The sequence below is a fragment of the Thamnophis sirtalis genome, unplaced genomic scaffold (genome assembly GCF_051295495.1).
Source record: "Thamnophis sirtalis isolate CommonGarterSnake01/CBP01778 unplaced genomic scaffold, rThaSir2_p1.2 scaffold_3, whole genome shotgun sequence".
NCBI classification, from domain to species: domain Eukaryota; kingdom Metazoa; phylum Chordata; class Lepidosauria; order Squamata; family Natricidae; genus Thamnophis; species Thamnophis sirtalis.
The window spans coordinates 126937794-126954089 of NW_028261383.1; the positions used below are offsets into that span (position 1 = coordinate 126937794).

At 44.3% G+C, this 16296-nt stretch overlaps 1 protein-coding gene across 1 annotated transcript in view; it reads right to left on the bottom strand.

Annotated features, from left to right (window-relative positions):
* Nucleotides 1-2246: 2246 nt before the first annotated feature.
* NHERF1 (NHERF family PDZ scaffold protein 1) overlaps nucleotides 2247-16296 on the bottom strand; it is an 89832-nt gene continuing 75782 nt past the window's right edge. Inside the window, exons 4-6 of the mRNA XM_014071582.2 lie at nucleotides 8569-8609; nucleotides 6127-6225; nucleotides 2247-4332 (exon numbers count right to left, since the gene is read on the bottom strand). Coding sequence (XP_013927057.2) covers nucleotides 4165-4332; nucleotides 6127-6225; nucleotides 8569-8609 — 308 coding nt within the window. The 3' untranslated portion in view covers nucleotides 2247-4164. The remainder of the gene's footprint in view (nucleotides 4333-6126; nucleotides 6226-8568; nucleotides 8610-16296) is intronic.

Here is a 16296-nt window from a genome sequence, read left to right on the forward strand (position 1 = left end):
GACATATGCTGACAGAGAGGAGGAGGAGTAAACATTGATGTGACCCTGACAATAACACTTTGATGCAACCTACCATGATGGAATGAGGACCTTTCTGAGAGAAACAATCAACGTCCATATGCGGGCCTTGAATGAAAAGCCAAAACCTGTTTGTCCCCCCCCCCCCAAAAAAAAAACAACCAACAGACTCTGGCTAGCATTTCTAAAGCTCTTTCTGGATGTAGTTCTTGTTTGCACTGCTGTTTATATATTGTTGATGCATGAATGAAGTCCTGATGCTCTGGAGTTTACTGACAGAAAAATGGCAGGTAAGTTGTTATCAGTTCCCACTACATTGGACATTGCACTTAGAAGCCTGGCAGAATTTGTTAAACAAAGGCAGAAAGTTTAATAATATCTACTTATCTGGGAATAAGCTGTACTGTACACAATGGGATTTATTCAGTCATTACATTTGCCTAGGATTGTGCTGCAAATTACACCATTTTCAGGGAACACATGAATTAGCTGAGCAACCTGGTACACTGAGGAGAATTATAAAGCAGGTTTCAGCCTAGTAAATGCTAATGCCGATTTGACATGGGCCAAACTCTTTATATGATTACTGGGCTTAAGATTTCTGTGGCAGCTCTGGCCCTGCAATAAAATGGAAACTGATGTCCAGCAAATGACTTGTACCCTTCTGGCAAGCAGGCAGTGAAAGCTGGATAATCAGGCCTGGCCTAGTTAAAAGGAAAGAGTTTGGAGATTTTAACTATTATAGGGTGACTCTTTCTAAGATCTTATTGGCTTAAAACTATTAAGGCATCATGGGAAATTCTTCAAAGATTTGAACGTGGTGTTACTTCATGATCTACCCTCATCCTCACCTGCCCTTTGTCCTTCGAAAGCAGTTTGACTTGTAATAAGAAGCCTCATCTCAAGCTATTCCCAATGTCATGAAAAACTGGATCTGCTGGCTTCTCTTTCAGGCCAATATTAATGTTATGTGAATACATAAGGATCAAAGGTGGTATTCAGCAGGTTCTGACCAGTTCTGGAGAACCAGTAGCGGAAATTTTGAGTAATTCGGAGAATCGGTAAATGCCACCTCTGACTGGCCCTGCCCCCATCTATTTTCTCTCTCCTGAGTCCCAGCTGATCGGGAGGAAATGGGGATTTTGCAGTAACCTTCCCCTGCCACGGCCACCAAGCCAGGCCCACAGAACCGGTAGTAAAAATTTTTGAATCCCACCACTGATAAGAATGGTGGATTTTCAAGGCTCTCCGAAAGAAAATAATTGCAAAGCACAAACCGTTTTTCATCAGGAGGAGGAAAAACCAGAGGTCTAAAAGCAAACATACTTCAAACAGTCTCTCTAGGATGGATCCTGTTTACCGTTCATGATCTTGAGTAGCAGGAATTGAAAGGGAAATATTTTGAAATGAAGAGTTCAGGAAGGAAGCTAAGTGAAGTAGCTGTGCCCAGAAGCACTTTGCATTTTATTGCAGGCCCCACTGGTAGATTAATGTAATCAACTGATTATGTTGTAAACTTCCAAGGAATCCAAGTCCACTTCATCAGAAAAATGATGGGTTTATTACTGTGCATTTGATTAAGTGAGTAATAAGTCACAGAAGCATTAAAAAGGTTGGCTTTTAAGGGAACATAAGGCTCTTGGCCAGGGGTGAAATTCAGCAGGTTCTGACAGGTTCTGGAGAACTGGTAGGGGAAATTTTGAGAAGTCCGGAGAACCGGCAAATACCATCTCTGGCTGGCTCCAGAGTGGGGTGGGAATGGAGATTTTGCAATATTCTTCCCCCAGGAGTGGGGAGGGAATGGGGATTTTGCAGTATCCTTCCCCTGCCACGCCCACCAAACCACGTCCACAGAACCGGTAGTAAAAAAATGTGAATTTCACCACTGCTCTTGGCTATTTTTGCAGCAACATATTACCATGGCTTCTCTGGCAACAATCTCACTGGAAAGTCCTTTGGGGCTAATGGGATGATACAATCAGCTGATTTATAATTATGTTCACAAACCCCAAGCACTCTCCAAACCTTACGGCCTACTTCAAAACATCTTTGAAACCAAGCGACCCTAAAGCTGATCACTGCCTAAATTGGGAGCCATCTTGGATTCACGTGTAAACTGCCTTTACTTCTACCTACCCTAAACCTGGATACTTAGTCTCCCCCACTCTAACTCATTCAGTCATTTTTAATAATTTTCACACACACACAAAAATCAGATTAGTCAACTCTTTATCAAGCAAGATCCTTGTGGGCTTTAATGAAGAATGGGAGAGCCATTTAATAAAGCCTTTGCTTTCCTAATCTTCTTTGGCCTTTGCCTGATTGCCTGTTGTAAAATGGTTCCCAAGTACAAGGCCCAGAACATTGATTTGAGATAATCACATTATATCACACTTGACAGCAAACAATACATCGAAAATGAAAGGCAGTACAGTCTTGTGGACAAATTGTTTCTCTTCTCTTACTGGCATCACCTGATGAATATGAATGCAAAATTGTAATCTCTTACTTGGATTTTCTGACTAAGAGCGCATATTGGCCTTAAATGCATAGCTTGTTTTAACAAGAGTTCATTCTACAAACACAACCCTTGGAATTTACAGAATATGCTGGCTTGTGGTTCTAATTTCAAGCAGAAGCAGATCCTGTAAGTCCGATATATTATCCAGCCCAACAGGCAGAGACAAAAGCTCGTCTATTCTTATTTGGAGAGTGGAAAAAGTATGTGTGTGTGTGTGTGTGTTATTTGTATTACATCAGCCAGCTGCCGGCCTTGAATTTACAGCTCTCACTTACCCCGGTTAAGGTTATAAGTTAAATTATATGACTAGAGAGTTTGGCTAATCTCATGCAGACTTCAACTTTTGCATACAATGTGATCTGTGTATGTGGCTTTCAAAAAAAATAATCCTTAATTTTAAATAAGCACACAAAATCAAGGCAGCATTTTGCTCCAGTAAACAGATTCTTATATTTGACATCAAACATTAATCAAGGAAAACAAAAACAAAAGAAATATTTATGGAAGAGGAATGATTTTTATACTATACACAGATACAGGGAAATGAGCCATAATTAGAAAACAATTCCAGAAATGAAAACACTATTATTAGTAAGTTGTTAATTCATCATGATTATTGAAAACCCTGATTGGCTCCATTTCTGGAGTAAATTGAGCATAGGATATTATCCTTGTGTGCTTTTGATTGCTGCATTAGGTACGACTCCTTACCATATCCCCCTGGCCAAAAGAAAGTGAACCTCACAGGCTGGCTGCTACAACAGCTTTCAATTATTCTACTTCCCATACTTTGAAACCTCCAAAGCATTAAGCAAGAAGTATTGGGTCTTGCCTACTAAGCCCTTTCTTGCAGTGGCAATCCAGGAATGTCTTTACCCAAAAAGAGAGAAGATGGTGGAGCATCAGAAATGCTTCTCTCCACTCGTAGCAAAGCAGTTCCTTGAAAAGAGGACAGAGGAACTGCCCCACAAAAGGATGTTCATTTGTAATCAAATTAGGAATTAAAGTAAGCTTAAACTATGGTCCTAACAGGACATAGTCTGGAATAGTTCAATCAGCATCCAACATGATTTCTCTCTGAAGAGAGCCAGTTGAGATCTATAGGGATTAATGGTTTTAGATGTTTAACCAGCAATTTTAAAAGTTAATGGACCTACAATACAGCTACGCATCACAGTCCCCCTTTTCAGTGTGGCATCTGACGTATTACATCCTTGTCCTGTGCATACATTCTCTTTATATATAGATATGTGTACGTGTCTCCTACTACAGATCCAACTGAGACACCAAATTCATTTTGGATTCACATCTTGAAGCCAACAAACTAGCTTTAGCTATTTATAGAGGGTATATGAAAATGTCTCATCCTCCTCTTTAAATACAATTGCTTCTCCAAAACAGTGCAGGCAGAATTATCAGGCCATGTGTTTGCCCTTTCAGGTGACCCAGGGCAAGACGAGATCTTGCATCTACATTTCCAAGCAAAGGGAGGGGAAGAGAAGAAGGGCAAGGAAATGTATCTAGGGAACAGGAATGCGTAGGGGAAGGGGAAGGGGAGGCATGATCTGGCCAGCTTTTCCAATATTGCCCTTACATCACCTCCCTGCTCGAGGGTTTGGGGTGCTTCACAGATTGCTAAAGAGTTCGTTTTTCTTGCTCCAGTCCATTTGTGGTGCCCGTTTGCTGGTGCGTTTCTGATGGGCGCGCTCTTTGGCTACTGCCAGTGGGATGTCCAAGTCAAGAATGGGATCGGATGTGGTGCTAAGTTTGTCCTCCTTCTCATGAGAGTACAGCTGTAAGAACAAAAGGGTGCAAAAACAGACAATATAGCCAACAGCTATCAGCTATTCTGCTGAAACAACCTCTGTCTTATGGGTGACCCAAAGCCCACACACTTATTCCTGTGTGCATTTACATGACACAACTCTCTATAGTTTGGAGTAGCAATGAGTATGAAGCCTATGAAGGCACCTAGCAGGAAGATTATTTTCATCTCCTGATATTAAAGGGCCTGGAATATTTTGGTTTGCTGCAGGATGGGAAAAGATTAACCTTAAAAATGTTACTTTTTAAATTTTTATTGTACAGAACTTATTGTGAATTTATGAATAAAAGGAGCAGCCAAGTGACAATGGAAATACTGCAGCGGAAGCAGTTGTGCTTGTGGTCTCTTTCTGTTGTCCTGCTCTGGGACCACAGGCTGGAGGGTAAGAGAGCAGTGAGGTGGGTCACTGTTCTTTAATTTCCTGTCTGGGTTCAGGAACTCACACAGCCAGGACTATAAGCCATGATTCTAGATTTAAACTGTCATTTTTAAAAAAATTACTTTAAAGACAGGTAGCTTTAGGCTGATCAAAGGAAATCAAGGTAAAAGTCAGTTTAGTCTTAGTGTTTAAGCCACACAGCAATGCCAAGTTGTTCTGCAAGATCACAACGGCAACATAATTTGCAAAAAGGATCTAATCCACTTTGGGAGCCTGCAGAAAAAGGCTAGTCTAAATAACTCTCTTTTAAGCATTCACAGAATTCAGCCTCATCCACTTTCGGGATCACAAAAGCCACACCCACGCAGTATTAAAATATGCCACATTTGGGGTTTTCCACTGGATATATGCAGAAATGGGTTGGGTGACTCTCCCTAAGATCAAATTAGCTTTATGACCAAAGGGGATATTAGTCCCTCTTTTTTTAATAACTCTCCCTGGACACAACTAGATCCTTAGATTAGTGTTGGGTACAAATCAGGGGTATTGCTGACAGTTTTACTACGGGTTCACAACCCCGTGCACTGTTCAATGTAAATTGTTCTAAACACTAAAATCCAAAATGGCAGCGGTCCAGTGGCGGCAAGGGAACCAATTCAGGAGCGTGGCAGGCCTGAGTCGCTGCCGGTTGTGCAACCCAGGTCTGACTTCCACTGCCAGTTTGGCCTGGTTCGGCCAAACCGGCAGCAACCCACCTGTGGTACAAATAGCAAATCACCTCCCTTCAACTGTTTTCAGCAGGAACATCTGACAGTTCCTAATCTGTTACTAAATCTCCAATAGCTATTTCTCACCAAATAAAAAGTAGAAGTATTTAACAAACCTCTTTTTTTTTTTTAAAAAAAAGGATAATGTAATCTTTCCAAGCAGTCGCAAAAAGAAACTGCAGAAGTTTTACTTATCATTGAGTCATGGTGGTGCAGCGGTTAGAATGCAGGATTGCAGGCTGACTCTGCCCACAGCCAGGAGTTTCATCCTGACCGATTCAAGGTTTGACTTAGCCTTCTATCTTTCCAAGATTGGTAAAATGAGGAGCCAGATTGTTGGGGTCGATATGCTGACTCTGTAAACTGCTTAGAGAGGGCCGTAAAAGCACTGCAAAATGGGATATTAGTCTAAGTGCTATTGCTGACAAATTAAGAGAAAAATGTTTCTTCTACCAAACAAACTGGGACCTAGCTTCTCCATCACTGCAAAATAGTACCACATGTATCCTTCTGGTCTTTTGAGACAGTCAAAGGAATATTTACCTACACCTCTCATTGGATGACCCACATCACTCATCACTCCCATTTGCCTACTACACCCAGACTGTGTTCATACCTCAATGGAAGGTTCACTTAGAGTTGAAGAAGGAGACAGGGTCATAGGGCTAGAAGGGCTTTCAGGATTAATCTCCGTTTGTTCATCTCTAAGGTTCCCCTAGAAATAAGAAAGAAAAAAAACTTGTAGTGGCAGGAGAGGGCTCTTTAAGTAATAGGCACAGCATTATTTCAAATTAAAGGCAGTGGAACGGAACACATTTTATTGTAATGCTTTCTTTTTAGCCAGTCATGATGATCTCATAGTCCTATTTCCCAACTGAATTGTTAACTGCTATCCCACCATAGCTTCTCATAAGGGACTGGTCAGTTCTGTCTGTGTAAATACACTGTGTCCATTCTTCTCAAGACCATTGTTCTCTGTATCAAGGTTCATTTAAATTCTCCCCTGAGCTGCTGGCAACAAGGTCAGAAAAAATCTTGTTAACATACAATACAAGGATAAGAAGTTGATTCAAAAGAATTTTTCTTGTACAATTCTGAGCTGTGGGTGCAGTAGCAATTCCTCACTTTCCCTGGGAACTTTTCGTTCGTTTCGTTTCGTTTATTGGTTTTGTATGCCACACACTTCCGAAGGACTCCGGGCGGCTCACAATGAGGGGGAATGTTTCTGTATTTAACAAGGAAGCTGTGTGGGCTATCGATTCTGTTTTGACCAATCACTTGGAGGGCATTATAGAATTAGAAAGTGAAACAGAATGGATGCCATCTAATATAGAATTAGAAAGTGAAACAGAATGAATGCCGCATAAATCAATCTGGAAAAAGGGTGACAATCCCATGAGTCCATGCCCAGCAGCTATTCTTTCACTCATCTGCTAACTTCATCTCTCTTTTTTAAACCAACTGGCCAGTTCAGCTTTTTGGAAAGAAGTGAATAAACCACCAGCAGCACAATTCCTCAAGCTAAGTTAGAGCAAATTCCCCTTTCGTGTTGCTTGCCTTAGGACCAATAAATTTGTTATCCACATGGGAGAGCATTTTCTTCACTTGTTCTTACACCAGTGAGTGTATTCAGATGCTGCACACGACCAAGTACTATTACAATGAGCCACTCCCTATTCAGTTCTTCTGCTTCCCCTATTCATTAGAGTTTATCATGCCACCATAAACTCTAAACTATGATTCATGATTAGAAAAAGCAAGACAGTTTGATCAATTCTGGCTAAAGTCTTGCTTGTTTCCACCAAATATAGTTAAGACTAACCACAATTTGTTCAGATTTGAATGATAAGCAAATAGTTCATTAAAATCTCCTTGCAGCAGCCTTCTGTTGTTCTCATAGCACCAAACTTTCAGCTGATGTACACAATTTAAGCAGTCTATTTTTGGTAAAATGCTATGCATGTATTGAGATTTTATTAAACTTTGAAATTTCTGGGAAAGAGCTAAGCTGGACAAATTAGGAGATGGATTTCTGGGAAAAAGGAAAATTGAAAGACTGAAAGATCTTTAATTCTGTTGAAATGTTGCCCCAAGGAATATTTGCATTCCAGAGTCTTTTAAAACAAGAGATTCTCCCTCTGAACCACATGGGTGGTTCAAAAATGTGAGATATAAATAAATGAATATATAAATATAAATAAATATACTTCTATATTTGTTCTATAGATGTATATGAAATGATTCTGAAAGTGATTATTGCATTATATCATATGGCATATTCATCTGTGGTGCAGAACAGCAACTATTGGCTTGCAATTAACATTCAGACCAACTAGGGGGGAAATGACATTGAATGACATAACTATCCTGTTTACCCATAGTCTGGCAACATCCTCATTCTGTCTCTGAATGTATATTCATTTTTTTTAAAAAAGCCCAGCCCTTTTTAAAAAAACACGTTTCTAATGAGGTTTTCCTTCTTCTCCGACTTTAATTAGGCTTTGTTTTTTCAAAGCAGACTGGAAGTAACTTGGCCTTTTAAAAGATGTGAGATTCCACCCATGGGGTGAAGAATGGGCCATTCTATTCAGTGACAAGAGGCAGGCTCTGAAATGAGTGACAGGCCTTCCAAGGCATCGGCCATCCCCCTCCTCAGACTGCTTTTCTCTACAGGATCATCAAGAGCAATGATTTCACAGCCCACCTTCCTTTACCAATTTAGGAAGAGTTCACCCTTTTGATCTGGCAGCCAGCCAAGGGCTGCTCTGAGCAGTTTGCACAGGGAAGGTTTTTTTTTTAAAAAAAGGAGAAAGAAAATATTTTACAACTATGAGAACACAATCTTGGCATGTGCAATGCTTCTGTATTATCTCCAATGTGAATGTATTGGAAAACTAGGGCCAACAATGTAGACTCAGAAGGCATGAGAGTAGTTCAGTAATCTGTTGATGCTCCACCACCACCAATAACAACACATATAGAACAGAGAAATCTGCAATGTTGAATGTTGATTCTAACACATCTATCAAGGAACCATGTGATTGGCAGTAATTTTTACCTTCTCCACCTCACCATTGGCAACTGGTTCTGGTAAAAGACCTAAGAGGGAGAAAGAACAGAACAAACAAACAAAAAGGAAGTGAATTCATTTTATTCTTCTAGCAGGATTTCTACAACCCATTGCAATACTACTTAGCATATCCCGTAACCACTAACAGGTTGACTCAAGGATCATTGCTTCCTCTGGGATCTCCCAATTTTGCTACAGAAATATATCCCATCATCAGAACCCCACCCCCTCTCTCTCACATGCACACACACACACACACACACACACACACACACACACACACGTACATAAAGAAACACACCATTCTCTGCAGTCACTTCCACAGAGCAGATCCAATATGGGGCAAAAATTGACAACTTCTTTGTCTTTGGAATTGGTTAAGGAGCAGGACAGATAATATGTGAGGGGCTCAGTGCCTAAGACACTGAGCTTGTCAATCAGTAAGTTCAGCAGTTCAGCGTTTTGAATCCCTAGTGCTGCGTAACAGAGTGAGCTCCTGTTTCTTGTCCCAGCTTCTGCCAATCTAGCAGTTCGAAAGCATGTAAAAATGCAAGTAGAAAAAATAGGAACCACCTTTGGTGGGAAGGTGACAGAGTTCCATGCTCCTTCGGCGTTTAGTCATGCTGGCCACATGACACAGAGATGTCTTCAGACAGCGTTGGCTCTTTGGCTTTGAAACGGAGGAGCATCATCCCCTAGAGCTGGGAACGACTAACACATATGTGCGAGGGGAAACTTTACATGTATGTGTGTGTGTGTGTGTGTGTGTGTGTGTGTGTGTGTATGTATTGGATGGATGGATGGATGGATGAGTGGGTGGATATATTTCTCTGCACACTTTTATCCAGGGACCCAAGAAACCTTACATGGAGACCATTAGGGATTAAGGGGTCAAATTAGTACCTTCCAGTTGCTTAAAATATCCATTTGGTCCTTAGATCCCTCCAAAACTGGCCCAGTATTATGGTTTTCAGTGAGTGCCTTGCACCATTACAATCTCTCACAATTTTGTGTGAGGCAAATAGTACCAGCACCGCCTCTGGCCTACATACCATACAGGTACGTGTGAATTGCAAAACCATCTAGGCAGTATCAACCACAGGTACTGGTATTTTCCCTTCTCTGTCGCCCAGTAGGCAGGTGATCAGATTGAAACACCGATGCAATTATTGCTGCCTACATACAGAGATTTGCTACATTTTCAATTATAGCACAGCTGCCTTCAAGGAGAACTGGGAACAAGTGTGGTTTTATTCCTGCCTTCATGTTATTTTCATAGAAACTCTGGAAAGCAGAGAGAGATCATGGAGATCACCCAGTGAATATTGTAGCAAATCCATATCCCCCCCCCAACCTAACATGGACGCTCCCATTTCATGTGTCCAACACACTCAAATTTTGTACACTGCAATTTTAACCAACTGTAACAAATAAATGCATGGAATTTCATGGATTTTATGCAGAATCTTTTCTATAATTTTATAGAAAATATCTGGGGCAGGGGCCGCAAGGCACAAACTGAAAAGGTATATCATGAGCCATGGACTGTAGACCAAGCACAATTCTCCCTAGCACAATCTCACCTTGCTGACACTGCTTTTGTTTACTGCACACCTCATGGGGTACCCCAAAAGTGAGAATAGGAAGAGCTGCTTTAATGCAGTGACAGGTGAGTGAACAGCATTCTGCTGTGGAGCAACAGCAGCAAGATATTAATTTCCATCCATTTCCCCAAGCTTTCTTGGGGTTGATAGCAGCCATCTAATGTGTAGGGCAATGATTTGGGATGGGCAGGTGTTCATACCTGCCAAACCTTTCACAAGACCTGCATGCCCGAAGATTTGGATTTCAGCTTTATTACCAATGCTATTTTGACCAGAAATGACTGTCTGCCAGCAGTTCTAAAACTCAACCGTGTAGTTGTTAGGACACTTTAATAATGCAACGATGAAACAGAACCTTCTATTGCAGATTATTTTATTTCTGCAAGTTGTGTTTCGCTTTGGTTCCCCGCTCCATAAACTTCAAAAGGTTCATGAATATAAGCCAACCTTATGTAAGAATAGGAACTATTTACATACACCATAAACCTTGAGATCATCTTTTCACTTCTTCTAAGTAACTGCTGATGCCAAATCCTGTGCCTGCCCCAAGATTTTTCTTGCTTAACTCCATCTAGTCTTTTATCAGAAATGCTGTTGTAACCTAAATCTTCCTCTGAACATCCTTTATGCACTCACAGAGTTAGTACTCCTTTACAGTATTAATATTTTTCTCTTCTTTTTGCATCAGATTTAAATTTTTGAGATCTAACATTTGACACTTTTCAATCGCTGGCCTTATTGTTTTATGGCATTAAATCAAAAGAAAAACCGTGGCTGAATAATTAGCTGTTTCACAAATGTTGAATTGAGTTCAACTCTTGGAAAGTCATTAGAGGAAGTGACTCAGGGTCTAGAACTGCAAGTCTTTGGTGCAACAGCCGCTTTGCATGCTGGGGGATTCCAGGTACTGTTCCTGGCATTGCCAAGAAAACAGTGAAGTAGCAAAGGATGGGGAATTCTGCATGGAGAGCCACTGCTAAGCAGGACAATTACTCTCCATCAAACTAAGGCTTGATATGGTTTAAAGCAACTTTTCTGTGCATTCTTGAATGCTAACTGGGTAAGTGGGAGTAAGAACACACAAACCCAATAATCTGCAAAACAACCTGCAAAATTCAGAATGATGCCTTAATGAAAGGGTTGAAAACTGCAAAAGCAAGTTGTTGAATTACATTTGTGATATATATTCAAAGAAGCCTGTTAAGACCTGGTTGCTATGATACCAACACAGTGGCCAGATTTATATATTACACTACAGGCTGCCCCCCCCCCCTATATTTAACTAGGGCACAAACAGAGGAATACACAGGACCTGATCCAGAATCACGATATTAACCTAGTCCCTTTTCGTGTGCGTGCTGTCACAACAGATACACGAAAGGGATGGCACTTGTATGGCAACAGCGTAATAATGCATGTCATTTAACTCCTCCCCTTGACCGACATCTGGCAGGGGAATCATCAGATTCAAAGCCAGGACTCAGAGCGGAAGGGGAACCACCATTGTACGTGACCATCAGTTACCACAAGTCAGGAGAGGAAGAGAAAAAATGTTAGCTCAGCAGTGGGGAAAGTTGCAATGAGCTGCATTTCGTTTGGTTTAAAAGTAAAGTATGAACCAGGCCATTAGGGCTTCTGCAGCAATCCTCATTTGGCATCATGTGAGAGTTCAGCCAAGGTGCCCCAGTTGTTCAACTGGTTTCCACAAGTCTCCAGATTCTGTCAATAAATCCTCACCAGTGACACAGTGGAAATTATGCCCTCAGTCCAAGAACTGAAGAAAGTCTCTTGTTTGTGATCATCTACTTTGGATCATCCAAATATCTGCTTCCTGATCTACTTCCTCTCCCTTTCTAAAAATTCATCTCCGCTCCCCCAATGCAATAACTTTCACTCAAGGCCAGCTCTAAGTCCCAACCATGTTTGCTGAGCAGTGGGAAGAATCCATTTCTTTCTGGGATTGGACACTTTGCTTTTGTCGTCAAAGAAAAAGAAAAGGCAGTTAGCTGGCGTTGGAGTTGTGGTTTAGCAACAATCACAGAGATAATTCTGAGGTGTACTTGCCAAAGACACAAACAATGCACAAGGACTGAAGGAAATGGCAGTTGGTGGCTGGTGCCACAACAATGAATCTTTTGTTTATAGGGAAGGAGAGAAAAAACATGTCCCCATGTTGCCTTAAACAAAAAACTAGACCGAGCTGGAAGCCTGCCTAACTCTTCAGACCCTGGATCCTCTTCCAATTATAGCATGTTGCACATAATTGCAAAATATTAGGACACCTTTAAGTAAAACAAATGACCATCTTTCATAACCCAAGTATAGGTTTGGCTCTGGTTTAGGTGAGACAAAGCTCAGAGCCAAACTAGAAGGGCAGACAGTCTCCATCCAGAATAGGCAAGTTCTCAGGAACAAAGAGAAGGTCAGCTGGACACAGGGTGGCTATCAGCTAAGAGAGAATGTGATTTCTTCCCACCTCCTTGGGTCTTGCATGTCGCACTGCAATATCATCTGCAACATCATCAAGAGTCATTGTGGCACAAGCGAGAGAAACAGCAGCAATAATATCGCCACCTCTGTAGGTTCATTCCCCAGATGTCAAGCCACATAGAGTCGCCTCAGTGAGATGGGCAGCATAGATGTTTGAAAGGAGGGAGAGATGGAGAGGGAGAGAGAAGGAAAGAAAGAAGCAGGAAAGAAGGTAGGTAGGTAGGTAGGTCAAGATAAGCTGCTGAAAATGCAGAGGTCCTACACCAGAAGGCATGAATGTGTGAACCTGGAATGTGATTCAAATATGGATAACTTGAGAATTGGGCTCCTTACACTGAGAGGAACAAAGCACTAAGATTAGGAACAAATTGTCTATGAAGATTCTTAATTATTTAGGTCATGGTTGTCCCAAGGAAGCTTTTTCCAGAAACCAACTGGACTTTCGGGGCGGGGTGTGTTTTCTTTGAAAATGTTTCACTTCTTATCCAAGTAGCTTCTTCAGTTTTGAATGGAGAACTGTTAGAACTGAAGAACCTTCTTGGATGAGAAGTGAAACATTTTAAAAAGAAAAAAAAAACCCAAGAAAGTCTAGTGGCCTTTTGGAAGAAGCATCTTTGAGACATTAGGAACAAGCTTTGCAGTAGACACAGAGCTTAAACATTCTGTGCCCCTGGAAAAAGGGGAAACAAAAAACCTTTGGGAAGAATCCAGAACTTTCAGAAGCTCATTCAGCTTGCTCCTTAGCAATCTGTTGCCTGAGCTCTGGGCAATTGGCAAGCACAGCCTAAGGCTACAGACATTCTCCTTGCAGCCCATCCCGTCCAGAGGTGGGTTGCTCCCGGTTTTACTACTGGTTCGCTGCCCTTGTGCGCCAGATGTGTGCTATGCGCGCGCGTGCAGTTCAATGTAAACTGTTCTTCACACATGCGCAGAACAATTTACAGTGAAAGGACGTTGGTCTTACCTGAACGTCTATTTTCAGAGTGGGAGGAGGGAGTGGTCACGTGTGGGTTTTATCTTAGCCTGATTGGTCCAAAGACTGAGAGCGAAGCTTTAAATACTGGTGCCTTCCAATCCTGGCCCAGATTCTCGAAGTTGAACGGTATAACTGAAACAACAAAAAAACAACCACAACAAACCCCGGGAACACCCGGGCCCTCCCCTTGGCCCCAATGAACAAAACTCAGTGCGGGTCGTGACCACTCCCTCCCCCACTCTGAAAATAGACATTCAGGTAAGACCAACGTCCTTTTTCCAGAGGAGGGGGAGGGAGTGGTCACGTGTGGGACATACCCAAGCTAAGGTCCCAGGGCCGGAGAACAAGAACCACTAGGGTCCAAAGGGAGCCTCAGCCGCCACCCCCTGCAAGACTCTCCAACCGAAGGACGCATCCGCAGACGCGAAAGCATCCAGACGATAATGTCGGATGAAAGATGTCGGAAAAGCCCAAGTGGCCGCTCAACAGATGTCCTAAAACAGGGCCCTCGTGGCTCACGCCGCCGTGGTCGCGGCACTCCTAGTAGAATGGGCCGTGATCCCCGATGGGGTCGGCCGACCCAAAGCCCCGTAAGCCTCCACAATGGCCTGACGCAGCCAACGGCCAATGGTAGCCAAAGACACTCTCGATCCCAGCGACCCCGGCTGGAAGGAGACAAACAAGGCCTCCGACCTACGGACCTCCCCGGTCCGCCGGAGGTAGATTTGCAAAGCGCGGCGGACATCCAACCGATGCCAGAGACGTTCCCTGTCATTGGATGGGCCTGGGAAAAAGTCGGGCAGGACGATCTCCTGAGCCCTATGAAAGGGGGAGTTAAACCTTCGGGACGAAGGCTGGGTCAAGGCGAAGAACCACCCTGTCCTGGTGAAAGTGACAAAGGTCATCCCTGGAAGACAGGGTGCCTAGCTCAGAAATACGTCGGGCGGATGTGATCGCCACCAGGAAGCCCACTTTCAGCAACAAGAAACGTAAGTGAACTGAGCGGAGGGGCTCAAACGGGCCCCCCGTCAAGGCCCTGAGGACCAGGGGAACTTGTGGATGGGGGAAGGCCTGAGATTAGCTGCCCCCTTCAGGAAAAGCGTGATCAGGGGAAACTGGGAAAGGGAAGAAGACCCCACCCCCCCAGGACCGAAGACAGAGCTGCCACTTGGCGATGCAAAGTATTCTGCGAAAGCCCGTCCTCCAGACCCTTCTGAAGGAAATCCAAGATGTTGGGAATGGTGGCCCTATCGGGAGAAATGCCCCTAGGCGAGCACCATCGGACGAAGGCCGCCCAGGTGGAGTTATAAATGCGGGTCGTCGACGGCCGCCGAGCCGCCTCGATGGTATGAATGATCCCGGAGGACAGATGAGCCTCCCTCAGAAGCTGCCGTTCAAGAGCCAGGCGGTCAGATGAAGCCACTGGGGTTCCGGGTGTACCAGAGCCCCCTGCAGCAAGACTACCTCCCCCTGCAGAATCCTCCACGGAGGGGCCACCGACAGCTGTACCAGATCCGCGAACCAGGGCCTCCTGGGCCAATACAGGGCCACTAGAATGACCAGGGCCCCCTCCACCACCACCTTCCTGATGGTCCCCGGGATGAGGGGAATGGGAGGGAAAGCATAAAGAAGGCCCGGGGGCCACTGGCTCCGGAGGGCATCCGTGCCCTCCACCGATCTGGACTGGAAACGGGTGAAAAACTGTGGAAGCTGGGAGTTCGCGGGCGACGCAAACAGGTCTACCAGAGGAGATCCGAACCTTTGGCAGATCCTCCGAACAGTGACGGGTGGAGTTGCCACTTGCCGTTGTCCAGAGTCGCTCGACTGAGCCAATCTGCCTGGACATTGGAGAGTCCCGAGATGTGCTCTGACACCAAGGACAGCAGGTGCCTCTCTGCCCAGGAGCCCAGCCGCAGAGCCTCCAACCAGAGGGCCCGCGAGTGGGTCCCACCTTGACGATTGATGTGTGCCTTGGTGGCCACATTGTCCGTCAGGAGGAGCACATGACGCCCCTCCACCAAGGACTGGAAGTGACGCAGAGCTAGTCGCGCCGCCTTCAGCTCCAGCCAATTTATGTTGTGGCGGAGGTCCGAGGCCAACCACCTGCCCTGCGCCATCCGAGAGCCCACCAGGGCCCCCCACCCAAACAGACTCGCGTCCGTGGTGACGGTCACCCTGTCCGGCTCCCAGAAGCAGCAGCCCCGCTGAATGGCCAGGGAGAGCCACCACGCCAGAGAGACCCGGACCCCCGCCGGGAGACGGAGAGTCCGAAGAGAATTGCTCAATCGTCCCCTCTGAAAGGGGATGAATTCCCACTGGAGAGGCCTGAGATGAAGTCTGGCCCACGGAACAATCCCGATGCAAGAGACCATCTTGCCCAATAACTGTGACAGAGAGAGGATGGAAGTGAACCACCTTGCGCGAACGCTTTTCGCCAGCCGACGGAGGCTGTCCTGCCGTTCCTGAGACAGACTCACCACCCCCGACTCGGAATCTATGACTATCCCCAGGTGAAGAATGCGAGTGGAGGGGGAAAGATGGCTCTTGGCGTTCACCGAAAAGCCCAGGCTTTGAAGGCTCCGAATGGTGAGCCCAAGATCCAAGACGGCCTGAGGAAGAGACCCCGCCTGAACCAAGACATCGTCT